The sequence below is a fragment of the Anolis sagrei genome, chromosome 7, assembly GCF_037176765.1.
Source record: "Anolis sagrei isolate rAnoSag1 chromosome 7, rAnoSag1.mat, whole genome shotgun sequence".
Classification (NCBI taxonomy): Eukaryota; Metazoa; Chordata; class Lepidosauria; order Squamata; family Dactyloidae; genus Anolis; species Anolis sagrei.
This window is the reverse complement of record NC_090027.1, coordinates 26,250,457-26,264,933: the sequence shown is the minus strand read 5'-3', so window position 1 is coordinate 26,264,933 and position 14,477 is coordinate 26,250,457. Positions and strand designations below refer to the sequence as shown.

The 14,477-nt window shown below is 42.8% G+C and overlaps 1 protein-coding gene across 3 annotated transcripts in view; it reads left to right on the top strand.

The window, feature by feature from the left end:
• The window catches only part of KIRREL3 (kirre like nephrin family adhesion molecule 3), a 952,985-nt gene that overhangs the window by 536,284 nt on the left and 402,224 nt on the right, over nt 1-14,477 (top strand). For 2 of the 3 annotated variants that reach the window (XM_060787106.2, XM_060787107.2), the window contains exon 2: nt 512-589. The exons of the other annotated variant lie outside the window; for it this stretch is intronic. In XM_060787106.2, the coding sequence (XP_060643089.1) occupies nt 512-589 (78 nt within the window). The remainder of the gene's footprint in view (nt 1-511; nt 590-14,477) is intronic. 3 annotated transcript variants of the gene reach the window in all.

Below are 14,477 nucleotides of genomic sequence, written 5' to 3'. Positions count from 1 at the left end.
TCAGATACAACTGTTTATATGTATTCTGTATTCCCCATGATTGAAGAGCCTGGGAACATGAGATGGAACTTGCCATCCTCATATTGTTCTCATTGTCATGACGATCAAGCAGTTGGTGGGAATCACTTGTCACATGAAGTGTGACTAGCAAAAGGAGGGGGACAACTCTACCTCTCTGATTCCACCTCACACATGAGTCTGGGCAATGAGCAGTGGCCACCAGCCATTTTGCACGCAATGCTAGCTGTTAGGATGAGAACAGGAGGGCGACAGTAAGAATGGTCATCATTCTCCTGTTCTGTGCTGCTGAGAGGTCATAGCTCCTTCTTGCCTAGATAGCAGCTCAAGGTCTGGTGGTAAGGACCATTCCAGGACCAAATCATAGTTTGACACTCCAAATTGGCCCTGGGATGTTGTGAATACATATAACTCCCCCAGACATATGTGCAAATGCCTCTTCAGTATTTGGCAGTTTTGCCAATTGACAAAGACTTTGTTTCGTATTTTGCAGAACTTGGTTTCCCGAGGAGAGGATGCTGTCTGGTGTTTGGGTTCATGTACAAGGAGAAGTATCGGCGCATGACTGAAGGTTAGTGTGTATAGTTTATTAATGTATAGGGTATAAACAGTCCTCTGGACTGGTTATACCCTAAACAAATTTCCTTTCCCCCTCTTTCCTCATCCTCACTAAGAGAAAACGGATATGTTCTGACTTCTAGAGATCCAAAACATGTTATTTTCATCATCAAAGCATTCTTTCTAATACAAAGAAGGCAATCCTTGAAGTCACCTTTTTGCTAGGCCTGGGTAACAACGGAAAAATTTGTTTCTAAAATCGATTTGTATTTGGGGGGTTTTTTTGTTTCGATATTTAAAATAATTACAAAATTTTCCTTTTAAAAAGTTCGATATTTACGAAATTTCGTAAATGTGAAAAAAAATTACAAAACATTAACGAATCGATTTCCGAAACAATAACGAATCGATTCGTTAATGGCGGACGCGACCGCGAAATACGCTAAAAAACCTCCAAAAACTTCTGAAGCTTCCCTCTCCCTCTGTTGTTGACTGTTGGTGTGATATTATAATTTTTTTTTCACTAATTAAACAAAAAACTTGCCCCAGACATGCGGAAATAATAACGAAACGACCTCAGAACAATAACGAAACGAATACAATAACGAAATACGAAGCATTTACAAAACGTGTTTAAAAATTCGTTTTTTTAAAAAATTGCTCCAGAATGGTTCGTTATCATTTTGTAATTGAAAAAAATAACGAATTATTAACGAATTACGAATTAACGAAACGAAACCGCCCAGCCCTACTTTTTGCACAGCCACAGCCAGGAGTCCAGACCATCAGTACCAATCATTACTCTGTAAAAGGTGTTTTTCTCCATGTATATCTTATAATAAATGTCATGTGATGTGAAGCTGTATCTCCAAGGAGGTAGAGTAAAACTAAGCCTGGGTTTTGATAAGTCTGCAATGTGTGTATTTTTATGGCCTCTGTTGCACCTTCCAGCCAGCTCCGAGGATGGCTGTGTAGGCACTCCGAAGCCAACTGGATTTGTTAAATGCTTGTCTTGCCCCAGATTAATTCACTGTGTAGAAGTAGCCATAGTCACTACAAGAGGGAGGTACTGAAGTTATCTTGCAGAAGAAGAAAGGATTTACTTGCCCAAAGAACGTAGGACTAGCGCTGCACACTGACATTACTACATATATTTTAAATCATATATTTGCTTTGAGGATCAAAGCCTTTGTGTTATATTTCTTGTCTGGGGCTTGGTCTTGTTCCTGAACTTTGCAGATAATATTTACCAAAAGTCTTTTCCAAAGCAGAAGAAGTTTTAAGCACACAAAAATATATGCTTGGGTTTAACTTTGGAAATGAATGGCAACCAAGATTGCATCATAGCTTTCAAGCAAAAATGCCTGTCAGGGATGTCAATAGCTCCACAGGGCTGCATGAACTCCTTCCTAGAAAATATGAACACATATTAGAGTTAATTCCACCAACTTGCCAAGCATTCTATAAGCAACCATTGATTAACTGTTGCAATAGCTGTGTGTAATTGTGAACAGAAATCATTAAACTATTAAAAGCATTTGCAATGGAAAGCAGTTAGAATCCTAACAGCTTGCAGTTTTGACACTTGACGTTTTTAAAGAATCATATCCACCAAAGGTGCCTCCAGTACTGCCATATTTACAGTGATTAATGTCAGCACAGGAAATTATCAGAGATTAGTTCCCTTATTGCTAGCTGTTAACTAGAGAGGTTTATCATCTGTCTCTGTACTTCCATACTTTACTCGGACTAATATGGGCCACTCTGAGTTGGTTAGTTTTACCACACTGGGAAGAACTTTTACGGCAATGGATTTGTAGTTTGCTGAGGAAGCTAAGGATACCAAATGCCCCTCCCAAATCCCAAGATTGCACCGAAGGTTGTAATGAGGGGTTAAACTTGAATGTAGTACTATAAATCTGCATGTGGTTTATAAAGCCATATCCTGAAAAGGTCCTAATTTGGTGGAGACAACCTAAATAATCCTCCCCTGTTGCACTTTTTCAGTTACTTTTATAATACCCCCATTTCCTCTCTTCCTTCTACTTCCCTTCTTTGTTTTTGGCTTACTTTAATTGCTACCAAAAAGGACCAAAGATATTTGCACTTAGTTCAATTCAGCAGGAAAAAGTAGGAAACAGAATATGTGTTTTCCCCTCCCAGGGCATTTGTGCCCCACTTTGTGCTGGACAGTGTACATACTAAAGTTTTGTTGTGGTTGAATCTTATCCCTCCCCGTAGGCAAAAACAAACTGCTGCAGCCAGTTAATGTGTTCTCCTTCATTATTATTTTCTGTAGCCACATACTGATGTGGTCCCAGTTGTCATGCAAAACTCAGCAGCAATGGAATAGTTGTTTGGGGATAGAAAGGGCTTCTGTCCAGTCCAGCTGAAGCAAATAAATATGTGTGTTTAAATCCCCAAGTGCAAGGGAGATGTTTTTCATTTAGAGTTCAAATAAGCAGCCGCAAGTGGGACAGCATTCCAGATCTTGGCAAAAAACATTTAGGACAGCGGTTCTCAACCTGGGGGTAGCGACCCCCAGGGGGGTCGTTGGGCCATTTTGAGGGGTCGCGAAGCTGCCTTGGTTGGCCCTGCCCTCGCCAAAATGGCTGCTGACCCCTTGTGCCAGGCAAAAACCTAGCACTCCTGGTCAGCTCCTCCTCCTGCTCTTCCCACAGGGCTGTGGGGTGGCAAGAGGAGGAGCTTGCAGGAAAAGGCATGCGTGGGAAGAAGGCGCGCCTTTCTGCCTGGCCCCCGTGCCTTTCCAAGTTCGGAAGGGCACGGGGGCCAGGCGAAGGGTTGCCCTCACTGCCTTGCCATTTGGGCAGCCTTTCTGCCCCCCTCCCCCCGTGCCTTTCTGAGTTCGGAAGGGCACGGGGACCAGGCAGAGGGCTGCCCTCACTGCCTTGCCGTTTGGGTCACTGTGTGGGGAAGCCAGGTGATGACACTTCCCCCGTGTGATGGGGAAAGCGATAGTGCAGAGCGCCGGGCAGTGGTTTCACCCACTGTCACACGGATTTCTCACGCTGCTCGCTGAATCCACCTATTGTCACCTGCATTTGGAGCCACAGTGTGATTAAATCCTTAATGAAATATTGACTTTCCTGAGTCAAAACTTGGAAACAAAACTTTATGAGGAGCAACTGTTTGGGTCCAGCAATTCCTGGCCAGTTCTGGGACATATCCTCAAGGAAATAGCATTAGCTTCCCTCTGTTTTACATATGCCGTGCCATTCAGTCTCAGTCTACATAGGTGCAATTTCTCCAGAAAACTGGCAGCCATTTTGTTTATGAGGCTGTCATGTTTATGAGTCATATCAATTGTGCTCTCCCCGAGGGAGACTTTCCATTAGCACAATGTGTTTTTCCCCAGTGTTATTCAGACTTCACATAAAGCTGCTTTCAGCATTCAAAATGCTGGCATGAAAGGGAATAACATAATAAGATTTCAGTGAAATTTAAATTCTGTGCTTGCTCCAAAGAGTTTGGTCTTTGTTTATGAAGCAGGCCACAAATGTATGCTATTGCCTTAAAATACAAGATGAGAGCACTCTCTTTTGTCCCGATCAGCATCTGTTTAAAAAATGCCATTTCATCTTGTTGACAAGGTCCCTAAAATGCAGGCTTGTCTAATGGGAATTTCAGTTAACCACTCCGAGAGGTTTGGGTAAGAGGAAGAAATGAGAGAGACATCTGGGGCAGCTGAAAAGAACATGCAGGTCATTTAACTCAAGAGCCCAGCACTTCTTTTTGTTCTGTGGAAATTGCATTGTTGAATTAAAATTGGGCCAAGTATTTGCTCTCAGCAACCCTGAATGCATTCTGCAATTCAAGGAACTTCCGTGGGATTTTTGCCTGTGACACAGAGGTTACCTACTGCTGCCTTACTGGCTCTACTTTCCCGGAACATCTCAAATATGTAAAGAGGTAGACATGTCCAACGGTGCATGAAATTGCTGCCGAAACAAAAACAAGCTAAGGACAAGATTCTGCCACTTTTACCCACCCACATGATATCTCTTCTGAATGTTCTTAGCCATTAATTTACCTCTGCAGCGCTTAAACCAGTCCTTATTGCTGACATGCCACATAACACGCAGTGTAAGAGATGTGCTCAGTGTAGCTTCTAGCACTTATACCTACTTGCTTTTGAGCATTTGAAAACCTTTGGATTGTTTCCACTTGATGAGTGGAGACAGTTAGAGAATGGCGTGGCATCACTTGAGCAGAGCGTTACTTTCTGAACAGTCTGTTGTCCAAATTAAGGGCCAGCGTCGCTTCTTTGTGTCTGGATCACTAGGTAGCTCAAGGCGGCGAGATACAAGAAGGGAATTAAACCGGTGACAGTTGTAGCCTGAGAAGAAGAACAGGAGAGCTGTTGGGTAATGATAGCCTTGGAAGAAAGAAGCGTTAGACTTAATCCTCTACCATCTGTCTTCATTCTGCTAATAACCCACGCCTTCAGACATTGCAGACTGTTTGTTAACATTCAGAAACAGAGACATAATCACTAGGAACATGCCATTTCTCTTGTTGGGGACTGATCCACAGAAAAACAAAATTTCTGAGACTATGGTTTTTTAATTCAGAATCAAATAGAACTCCAACAGAGCTAACACTGGATTTGTAAAAACAAAAAACAAACAAAACAAAGCTCTACAGAGCTAAACCATAACCCTGCAACTTGTACATTGTGTGCCTTTGCCTAATAATTTGCTTCTGGAATTTATTTATTTATTTATTTATTTCAGGTATTTTTACCCCACCCTTTTCAACCCCCTAGGGCAGGGGTCCTCAAACTATGGCCCAGAGGCCAGATACGGCCCTCCAGGCCATTTAGCTGGCCCTCGCTCAGGGTCAACCTAAGTCTGAAATGACTTGAAAGCACACAACAACAACAACAACAGCAATCCTACCTCATCAGAAAAAGCAGGCCCACACTTCCCATTGAAATACCAATAAGTTTATATTTGTTAAAATTGTTCTTCAATTTAATTATTGTATTGTTTTTAAGTGTTTTTGCACTACAAAAAAGATATGTGCAGTGTGTATAGGAATTCATTCATGTTTTTTTTCAAATTATAATCCAACCCTCCAACAGTTTGAGGGACTGTGACCTGGCCCTCTGTTTAAAAAGATTGAGGACCCCTGCCCTAGGGGGGCTCAGGGCGGCTTCCAATCAGCACATATTCAATGCCTACTATTCAACATAGTCAAATATACAGCAACAGTAATTATAAATAATTAAAACATTACATTAATACAATAAAAACTAATAGAAAAAAGCCAGTCTGGTGGCCATCGTTTCACCGAGTTCTGTAATTAGGGAGTCCATCCGTTCCAAAGTTCTAGTCATCATCGTCCTTGTCAGTCTGCCAGATTACCCAAAGGCCTGGTCCCATATCCATGTTTTTAATTTCCTTCTAAAAGAGGAGGGATGACGATGATCTAATTTCCCCAAGGAGTTAATTCCACAGGTGAGGGCCACCACCAAGAAGGTCCTGTCCCTCGTCCCCGCCAGTCTCGTTTGTGACAAGGGCTGGGCCGAGAGCAGGGCCTCTCCAGAAGATCTTAAATTCCTAGGCGGGACGTAGAAGGAGATACGTTCGGACAGGTACGCTGGACCGGAGCCGTAAAAGGTTTTATAGGTCAAGACCAGCACTTTGAATTGTGCTCGAAACTGGATCGGCAGCCAGTGGAGCTGACATAACAGAGAGGTGGTATTCTCCCTGTATGACGCTCCGGTGAGTAGTCTAGCTGCCGCCCGCTGGACTAATTGAAGTTTCCAAACAATCTTCAAAGGCAACCCCACGTACAGCGTGTTGCAGTAATCTATTCGGGATGGCCTTGCAGCCCAGAAAACTCACAGCAACCCAATGTGGGAAGTGTTTTCCGCTAGGTGAGTCACATATGTTATGCAAAACTTGCCATAGGTGTTGAATCTATCTGCAAGGTTTTTCCCATCCTTGGAGAAAAGGATATACACAGTCCTACCAAATGATCTCTTCTCACTTGCTCTTCCCTCCTTGGGAGTGAATACTTGGATTTCAGCCTGTCTACACTCACGGAGACACCCTTTTCCTATCAAGCAGCAAATATGTTCAGCTGCTTACAAGTCAGGCAATTTTAGTAAGAGATGGGCCAGATTGCATTCTCTCCCTGATATCCCTGCTGTAAAGCATTCTGGGAAACACGTCGCAATCATCGCCTACTCAGGATTAGGGAGCATTATTAATTATTCACAGGCATAACCTATGCTGTCATCTGCATTAACAACTTGCAGCTCAATAAGTACACAAACTAACACATGCCCATAGACATCTATATAATACACAAGCAAAGCATACTGGGGGCACGAGGTTGTGTTAATGATTCACCGCATATTCCTTATAATGTCTGCACAGATTGATGTATAGCTCGAGATGCACATCAAAACAATTTATATGCATAGAATCCGTCCTTATTATTTCTATATAAAGCCTCTCTCAGGCAAATGGTTTGAAAGCATATTACATAGCTGGCTGCTAAAGTGAATTCCATTTATTGTGTGTGTGTGTGTGTGTGTGTGTTTGTGTGTAGGGATAGCTGGAACAGGGAGGCTAAAGCATATATATTGTTATGACAGCCTGCTGTTTCAAATAGACACATACAACCACACAGCTGTAGGATCAGTAATTCACAGGTGCATATGTAAAAGATGAGCTCTTTGTATTGTCGAAGGCTTTCATGGCCGGAATCACTGGGTTGTTGTAGGTTTTTTCGGGCTGCATGGCCACGTCAGGAGAGAATGCCTCTAGACCATGGCCATACATACATGGCCGACAGGGCCGTAGCCAGAAAAAAATTTCGGGAGGGGTGTTGAAACCTGCCTCCTAGCTCACGCTGAAGCAAAAAGCACAGCAGGGGGCAGAGCAGCCTTTAATAGCCTGCAGCTCCGCCCCTGTCAACCACCTCCACCAAGTCTGGCCTCCTTAATGAGAGCATTCAACACCCCCCCCCCCCAACTTGGTTGCTTCACTACATCGGCTATTGCTGCAAGTAATGACAGTGTGAATAAATTGTCAATATTTGCTTGAGATAGTGCTTGCAGTTCTGGAGGGACTCTTAAATTTTTGCATCTTCACTTCACTTTATTTTTTAATTAGTCGCTCTCCACCAAGGTGCTCCGAGAGACTTACAATTTAAAATAGTTTACCTGTCCGAACGGATTCTCCCCTATGAACCCACAAGGTTATTAAAATCTTCCGGAGGGGCCCTGCTCTCGGTCCCACCACCTTCGCAATCGTGTTTGGTGGGGACGAGGGACAGGGCCTTCTTGGTGGTGGCTCCTCGGCTTTGGAACTCCCTCCCACTAGAGATCAGATCTGCCCCCTCCCTCCTGACCCTCAGGAAACTAATAAAGACCTGGCTTTGGAATGTGGCATTTAGAGGACTGATTCTATAACCTTCGTCCACATGGAAGGAGGAGGATGAACTGTGACTGTGACTGTATTGACAACTTGGCTTGGGTAATGTGATGATGATGTTTTTATTGTATTTTAATGTGTAATGATGATGCACTGTGTTGTTTTTGTATATTATTGTATTTGAACACATATTGTGAACCGGCCTGAGTCCCTCATTCGAGGTGAGAAGACCGGTATACAAAACTTCTAAATAAATAAATAAAATAGCATTTACACCAGGGGTCCTCAAACTAAGGCCCGGGGGCCAGATGCGGCCCTCCAAGGTCATTTACCCGGCCCTCACTCAGGGTCAACCTAAGTCTGAAATGACTTGAAAGCACATAACAACAACAACAATAATCCTATCTCATCAGCCAAAAGCAGGCCCACATTTCCCATTGAAATACTAATAAGTTTATATTTGTTAACATTGTTCCTCATTTTAATTATTGTATTGTTTTTAAGTGTTTTTTACACTACAAATAAGATATGTGCAGCGTGCATAAGAATTCATGGGGTTTTTTTCCAATTTTAATCTGGCCCTCCAATAGTTTGAGGAACTGTGACCTGGCCCTCTGTTTAAAAAGTTTGTGGACCCCTGATTTACACAATATAAAAACATTCAACATAAAAACATACAACAGTGACTTAGCATGGGGATTTGTTAACCAGTTAAAATTAATGAGTAAACCAGTTTTTTTAAAAAAAATCTGAAACATTTCATGGAGGGGGGGTTGAACCCCTAACCCCCCCCCCCCCCCTCGCTACAGGCCTGATGGCCGAAAAAACCTACAACCCGATGAGCTCTTTGCTATGTTGTAGAATGGTTGTCCCAGGATGTGTTCACACTTCACAATGATAGCATTATGATTACACTATAACTGTGATGGAGCAACTCATGCAATTGTGGGATCAGTAGTTTGGGTAGAAATTTTGAAATTTATACTTTTGTACTGGCTTAATATAAGGCAAATTAATATTTCATTAGCTCCACAAAGATGTTTCTTTCTTTAAGATCTTCCTTGAATCACATCCTGTCCCTACAATGTTATGTATACGATTCAGATTAGGAGTGAAGATGGGGTGAGGAATGCAGAAGGCTGGGCTTAAGGGGGAGGGATGCCTACAAGCAGAAGAAAGCTATTTTATGGTTTACAATTATCTTGTACCAGCCCTCCAAATAATTATAACTCGTGCATATTAATAATTGATCAGTGATGGCAGCCCTGTGCCATGGAGCAGACAATGGAACAGAGGAGTTCAAGCTGGGTTTGCATAATTGTGCTGTGGTCTAAACAGAACAACTGGTAAAATGGCAACCCAGGCGCCACATATTTGCATACACGCGCCTTCCCCACCCCTTGATGGAGTCAGTGAGCTATTAGAACAATTAGCTGGTGCGTCCATTAACGGCAAGGCAGCAATTATTTTGTTTCTAATTTAGAATAAATATGAAAAGCCCACTTGTACAGCTGAGTGGCTTATTTGTCCTGCTTAAAGGGATCTAATGGAGGTGACTGTTTTCGACAAAGAAAATGCTTCTCTATTTCCATTTTTCTTGTTAATTTGGTCGCCCTCGATCTCTAACAATCTCTTCCTCCCCTTTTCAGTTTTTTAATGAAAACTTGAAAGGAGGTCACTTTGTAATAGCAGAGTTTATCATAAACTGAGTCAGAAACCCATTTCACGGGCTGGAAAATACTAGAACATATTGGGAAAGGTGGACCAAATGTCTCCCATGATCCTTGTCGGTCTCCAAGATGGACTTTTGTGTCCTCACCCCACAGGTTCTAGAATGTTTTCAGCTCAAAAATTGCTCACTTCACTACCTCTGAGGATGCTTGCCACAGATGCAGGCGAAACATCAGGAGAGAATGCCTCTAGAACATGGCCATATAGCCCGAAAAAACTTACAACAACCCAGTGATCCCGGCCATGAAAGCCTTCGACAATACATTTCTCAAAAGACTTCCCATCCCACATCTCACCAAGACCCAGTAAAATCTGGATTGGAGGTCACAAACCAGATTGAGATGCCATCACAGTCCATTGAGGAGTAAGAGGTGAAAATTGTCCCTCACCCCCACTTCCCGTCCTGATATAGGTCTACAGCACAAATAATACTCTATCCAAATATCCACCATCTCTGTTCCTCTTCAGTATTATTGTTTCCTTTTGTTGCTGCCCTCATGTTATACTTGGATTAGTCACATGAAGAAGAAGCTTCCCCAAGTCAATGCGCTCAGTCAAATTTGGCTATGGGATAACACCATTGAGAGCAGAGCATCTTTGCTGTACAACATAAATGATTCCATGTTAGAATGTAATGAATGGCATGTGTCCATGAGGCTATGTAGCCAAGAGATGGCCAGAAAGTGGACCAAGATCTATTGATTAATCTCACCCAAGGGTTTTTTTTCCATGTCAGGATCGACTTGTGATACTGCAAGTTGCTTCTGGTGTGAGAGAATTGACCATCTGCAAGGGCATTGCCCAGGGAACGCCCAGATGTTTTGATGTTTTACCATCCTTGTGGAAGGCTTCTCTCGTGTCCCTGCATGGGGAGCTGGAGCTGACAGAGGGCGCTCAACCCACTCTCCCTGGTTTCGAACCACTCCTTGGTCAGCAGTCCTTCTGGCACAAGGGTTTAACCCATTGCACCACCTCAAGGTTTTTCTTTTTGTGTCAGGTGTGACAAGAAACTGCAAGTTACTTCTAGTGTGAGAGAATTGGCCATCTGCAAGGATGTTGCCCAGGGGATGCATGGGTGTTTTGATGTTTTACTATACTTGTGGGAGGCTTCTCTTGTGTCCCTGCATGGGGAGCTGGAGCTGACAGGGGGAGTTGGAGCTGACAGAGGGAGCTCAACCCACTCTCCCCGGATTTGAACCACTGACCTGTTAGTCCTTGGTCCTTCCGGCACAAGGGTTTAACCCATTGCGCCACTGGGGGCTCCTATTCAAGGTTTTTTTTGTGTGTCAGGAGTGACTTGAGAAACTGCAAGTCACTTCTGGTGTGAGAGAATTGGCCATCTGCAAGGATGTTGCCCAGGGGACACACGGATGTTTTGATGTTTTACCATCCTTGTGGGAGGCTTCTCTCATGTCCCCGCATGGGGAGCTGGAGCTGACAGAGGGAGCTCAACCCACTCTCCCCGGATTCGAACCGCTGACCTGTCGATCCTTGGTCCTTCCGGCACAAGGGTTTAACCCATTGTGCCACTGGGGGCTCCTACTCAAGATTTTTCTTTTGTGTCAGGAGTGACTTGAAAAACTGCAAGTCGTTTCTGGTGTGAGAGAATTGGTCATCTGCAAGGATGTTGCCCAGGGGGCACACAGATGTTTTGATGTCCCCGCATGGGGAACTGGAGCTGACAAAGGGAGCTCAACCCACTCTCCCCGGCTTCAAACCTCTGACCTGTTGGTCTTTAGTCCTGCCCGGCACAAGAGTTTAACCCATTGCACCATTGCAAGAGCTGCACACCATTTTCCTCAGTGATGCATTTCTTTTTCAAATGGGCATCCGCATTCCATTCAGATTTTCTTTCTTTATGCTTCCTCTGTCACTGGAAAGAAAGGTGCTGCCTACTCTGCCACTTGGCAGCTTTGTGTTTAGGGAGCTTACATTACTCCAAGCATTGTCACTTTCATCTTGTGAAAGGAAATGCCATTGCAAGTGATTAGGAAAGGCAGCTCCTGTATAAACTGAAGGGAGCCTTTTGTTTTTTCAGCAGCTAAAGAGAATTCTTAGGGAAGTTGGGGGAGGCTACAGTGGAGTACCCATGACTTTGTGTTGAATCTATCTTTATGAACAAGGTGTTCCTGTTGATGTATCTCTTGCTGCTACTTGACATGCCTGATACTCAAATGAGACATCGATACAATTTAAACCTATATGGGGATAAATCTGTATTCATAAGGGTTCAGTTCCAGGAACCTTCATGGATAGAAAAAATGTTCTCTTAAAGGGATTCATGCATATAAGATAATTGTGCCGTCGCTGCCTGGGGGTCTATAGTACTTAGTGAAAAAACAAGGACGTGGAAACTTTTCCCCAGGGGATTGCTTCTTGCCTTCCTTTAGAGAACTGGAACTCTAAAGGATCAACAAGACACTATAGATAACTCGAAATAGGCTTTATTGTTCACAAAGAGTTATCTTTCTGAGGCATTAAACTTGATGTCCCAAAAGGAAGTAAAGAAAATATACATTACAGTCTCTGGTTGTCTTGGGTCCAAGGAGTTTTCCAGCTGAGTACCTTCCAAGTTCCCTCTTTCTCAATGGCTATGAGGTCGGAACACTCACAGCCTCAGTCCAATCGCCTATATTGAAAGCACAAAGTCTTCCTCTTGATGCCAAAGGACTGGTTTGAAGGCACTTAAGATTCCTCAACGTCATCCAGATGAGCTGGGCATGAAGTATGAATCTTAAGGATATAAACCTGAGAATTGGTGGTAGGAAACAACTTGACCAAGGGCTTTGAGCCAAGCCTTTCGCATGTCCATCAGTTGAGTTTTGGTGGTAAGAATGAAAACGAAAGTGTTGTTTTCCTCCCTAGGAAGGGTGGAGCCAAACAATTGAGCTGGGGGAGCAAGCCAATAGATGTGAAACAATATTGATTGACAGCTGTAGATAACCAATCAATCCAACTATTCATTTACAAGGTAAACAGGCAAGTCTGGACATGCCACAACAGCTTAAACCTTTGCAACTTAAAGTTTTACATACAGGTGGCGCCAGTCGCGCCGTCACAATAATAATATCACTAAACACTTATACTTAATTGGAGAGTATCAAAACATTAAATGATAAGCACTGATGTTTGCTTTTGATAGTAAACCAATTGTGTAATGTTTGTCTTTTGATTGCACACTTCTTTACAACAACAGGAGATTAAGCAAACGATAAGCCCTCCATTGTGTGAATAGTTTTCTCCCCTCTATGTTGATATTTCCTCTCTGTCTAGTAAGGGATATGAGAAACCTTGATAGTACATATTCAGGCATAATTGTCTTCTCTGTTGAGGGTCATGGTCTTGGTCACATTCGCATCCATGGCTCTGGGCACCATGATAAACTGTTTCACAGCAGGTAATATGTCATAAGCAATGCAGGTCACTCCACTGACTCAGTCTCTACTGGACCAGAACCTGTTATTGCAGGTCTGTTTATACCATTAAGCCAACTTAGAATGATGCAATAAATCCTCTACCAATCTATTTTACTTTTTTTTTGAGAAACTAACACTGAAACCATCCCCAAAAGTTCAGTATTTTTGTTTGCATTTGCTTTTAAGTTTCTCAACCAGAGCTCAAAATGATGGGTACTGTTGACCACATATAGAAGTGAATGCTCTGTATCCATATCATTATATTAACATTGCTGATTATATACTCTCAGTATAGAATCATATAATGCAGAAGAAAGCGAGGTGAATTCTTCTACACACAAACAAAAGACAACTTAGCTCTGCCTCCGTTGTCATATTTCTCATGTGTAAACATCTTTCTTTGCTTTCCTTCCTCATATTAAAATATAGCATTGGTTCAATAGTGCAGTGCTTGCTTTAATTTCTGTTTTCTGGAGGGAAAATACCTTGATTGGGTGCTGCTGCAGGCCATATTACAAATATTTTGGGGTTAACTGATATTTCTAGTCTACCTGTTCCTTTCCTTTGCCATATTTGCCATATTTTGGGGTCAATTGTATCACTAATGTTGCACAAGTGTGGCAACTGACAGGTTTCATCCTGATAGCTGTTTTAAACAAATGGAAATCGAAAGCCAAACTTTCTCTGAAAGTGACTCAGCCAAGGTGCTGAAATTGGAAAAAAACAACAAAAAAAATAAATGGATGTGAAAACATTTCTGAAACTTTGGAGGGATGATGTCCTTGTTAAGATCATTTTGAATTCTGCTCCTGTCTTCTGGAGTATTGGCTATCCCTCCCAATTTGGTGTCGTCTGCAAACTTGATGATCCTGCCTTCTAACCCTTCATCTAAGTCATTAATAAAGATGTGAACAGGACTGGGCCCAGGACCGAACCCTTCGGCACTCCACTCGGCACTTCTTTCCAGGATGAAGAGGAAGCATTGGGGAGCACCTTCTGGGTTCGTCTACTTAACCAATTACAGATCCACCTAACCATAGTTTTGCCTAGCCCACATTGGACTAGTTTGTTTGCCAGAAGGTCATGGGGGACATTTTCGAAGGCCTTATTTGCCCCACTTGTTTTCTTTATAAACAACGTGCATACACACAATTTGACCAGTGAGCTGTAGGGTTATGGGTCCTTTCTGCTCAGGCTGTACTGCTGACAAACATGAGTTTTGTCAAACAACGGAAGACTCTTTGTTATAGCACTGCCTACCCACCATGTTTGCTCCTGTGCAGATACAATCATTCTAAATAGATTGATGTGTCGAAAAGGATTTTGATTCTTAGCTTGAATTGGG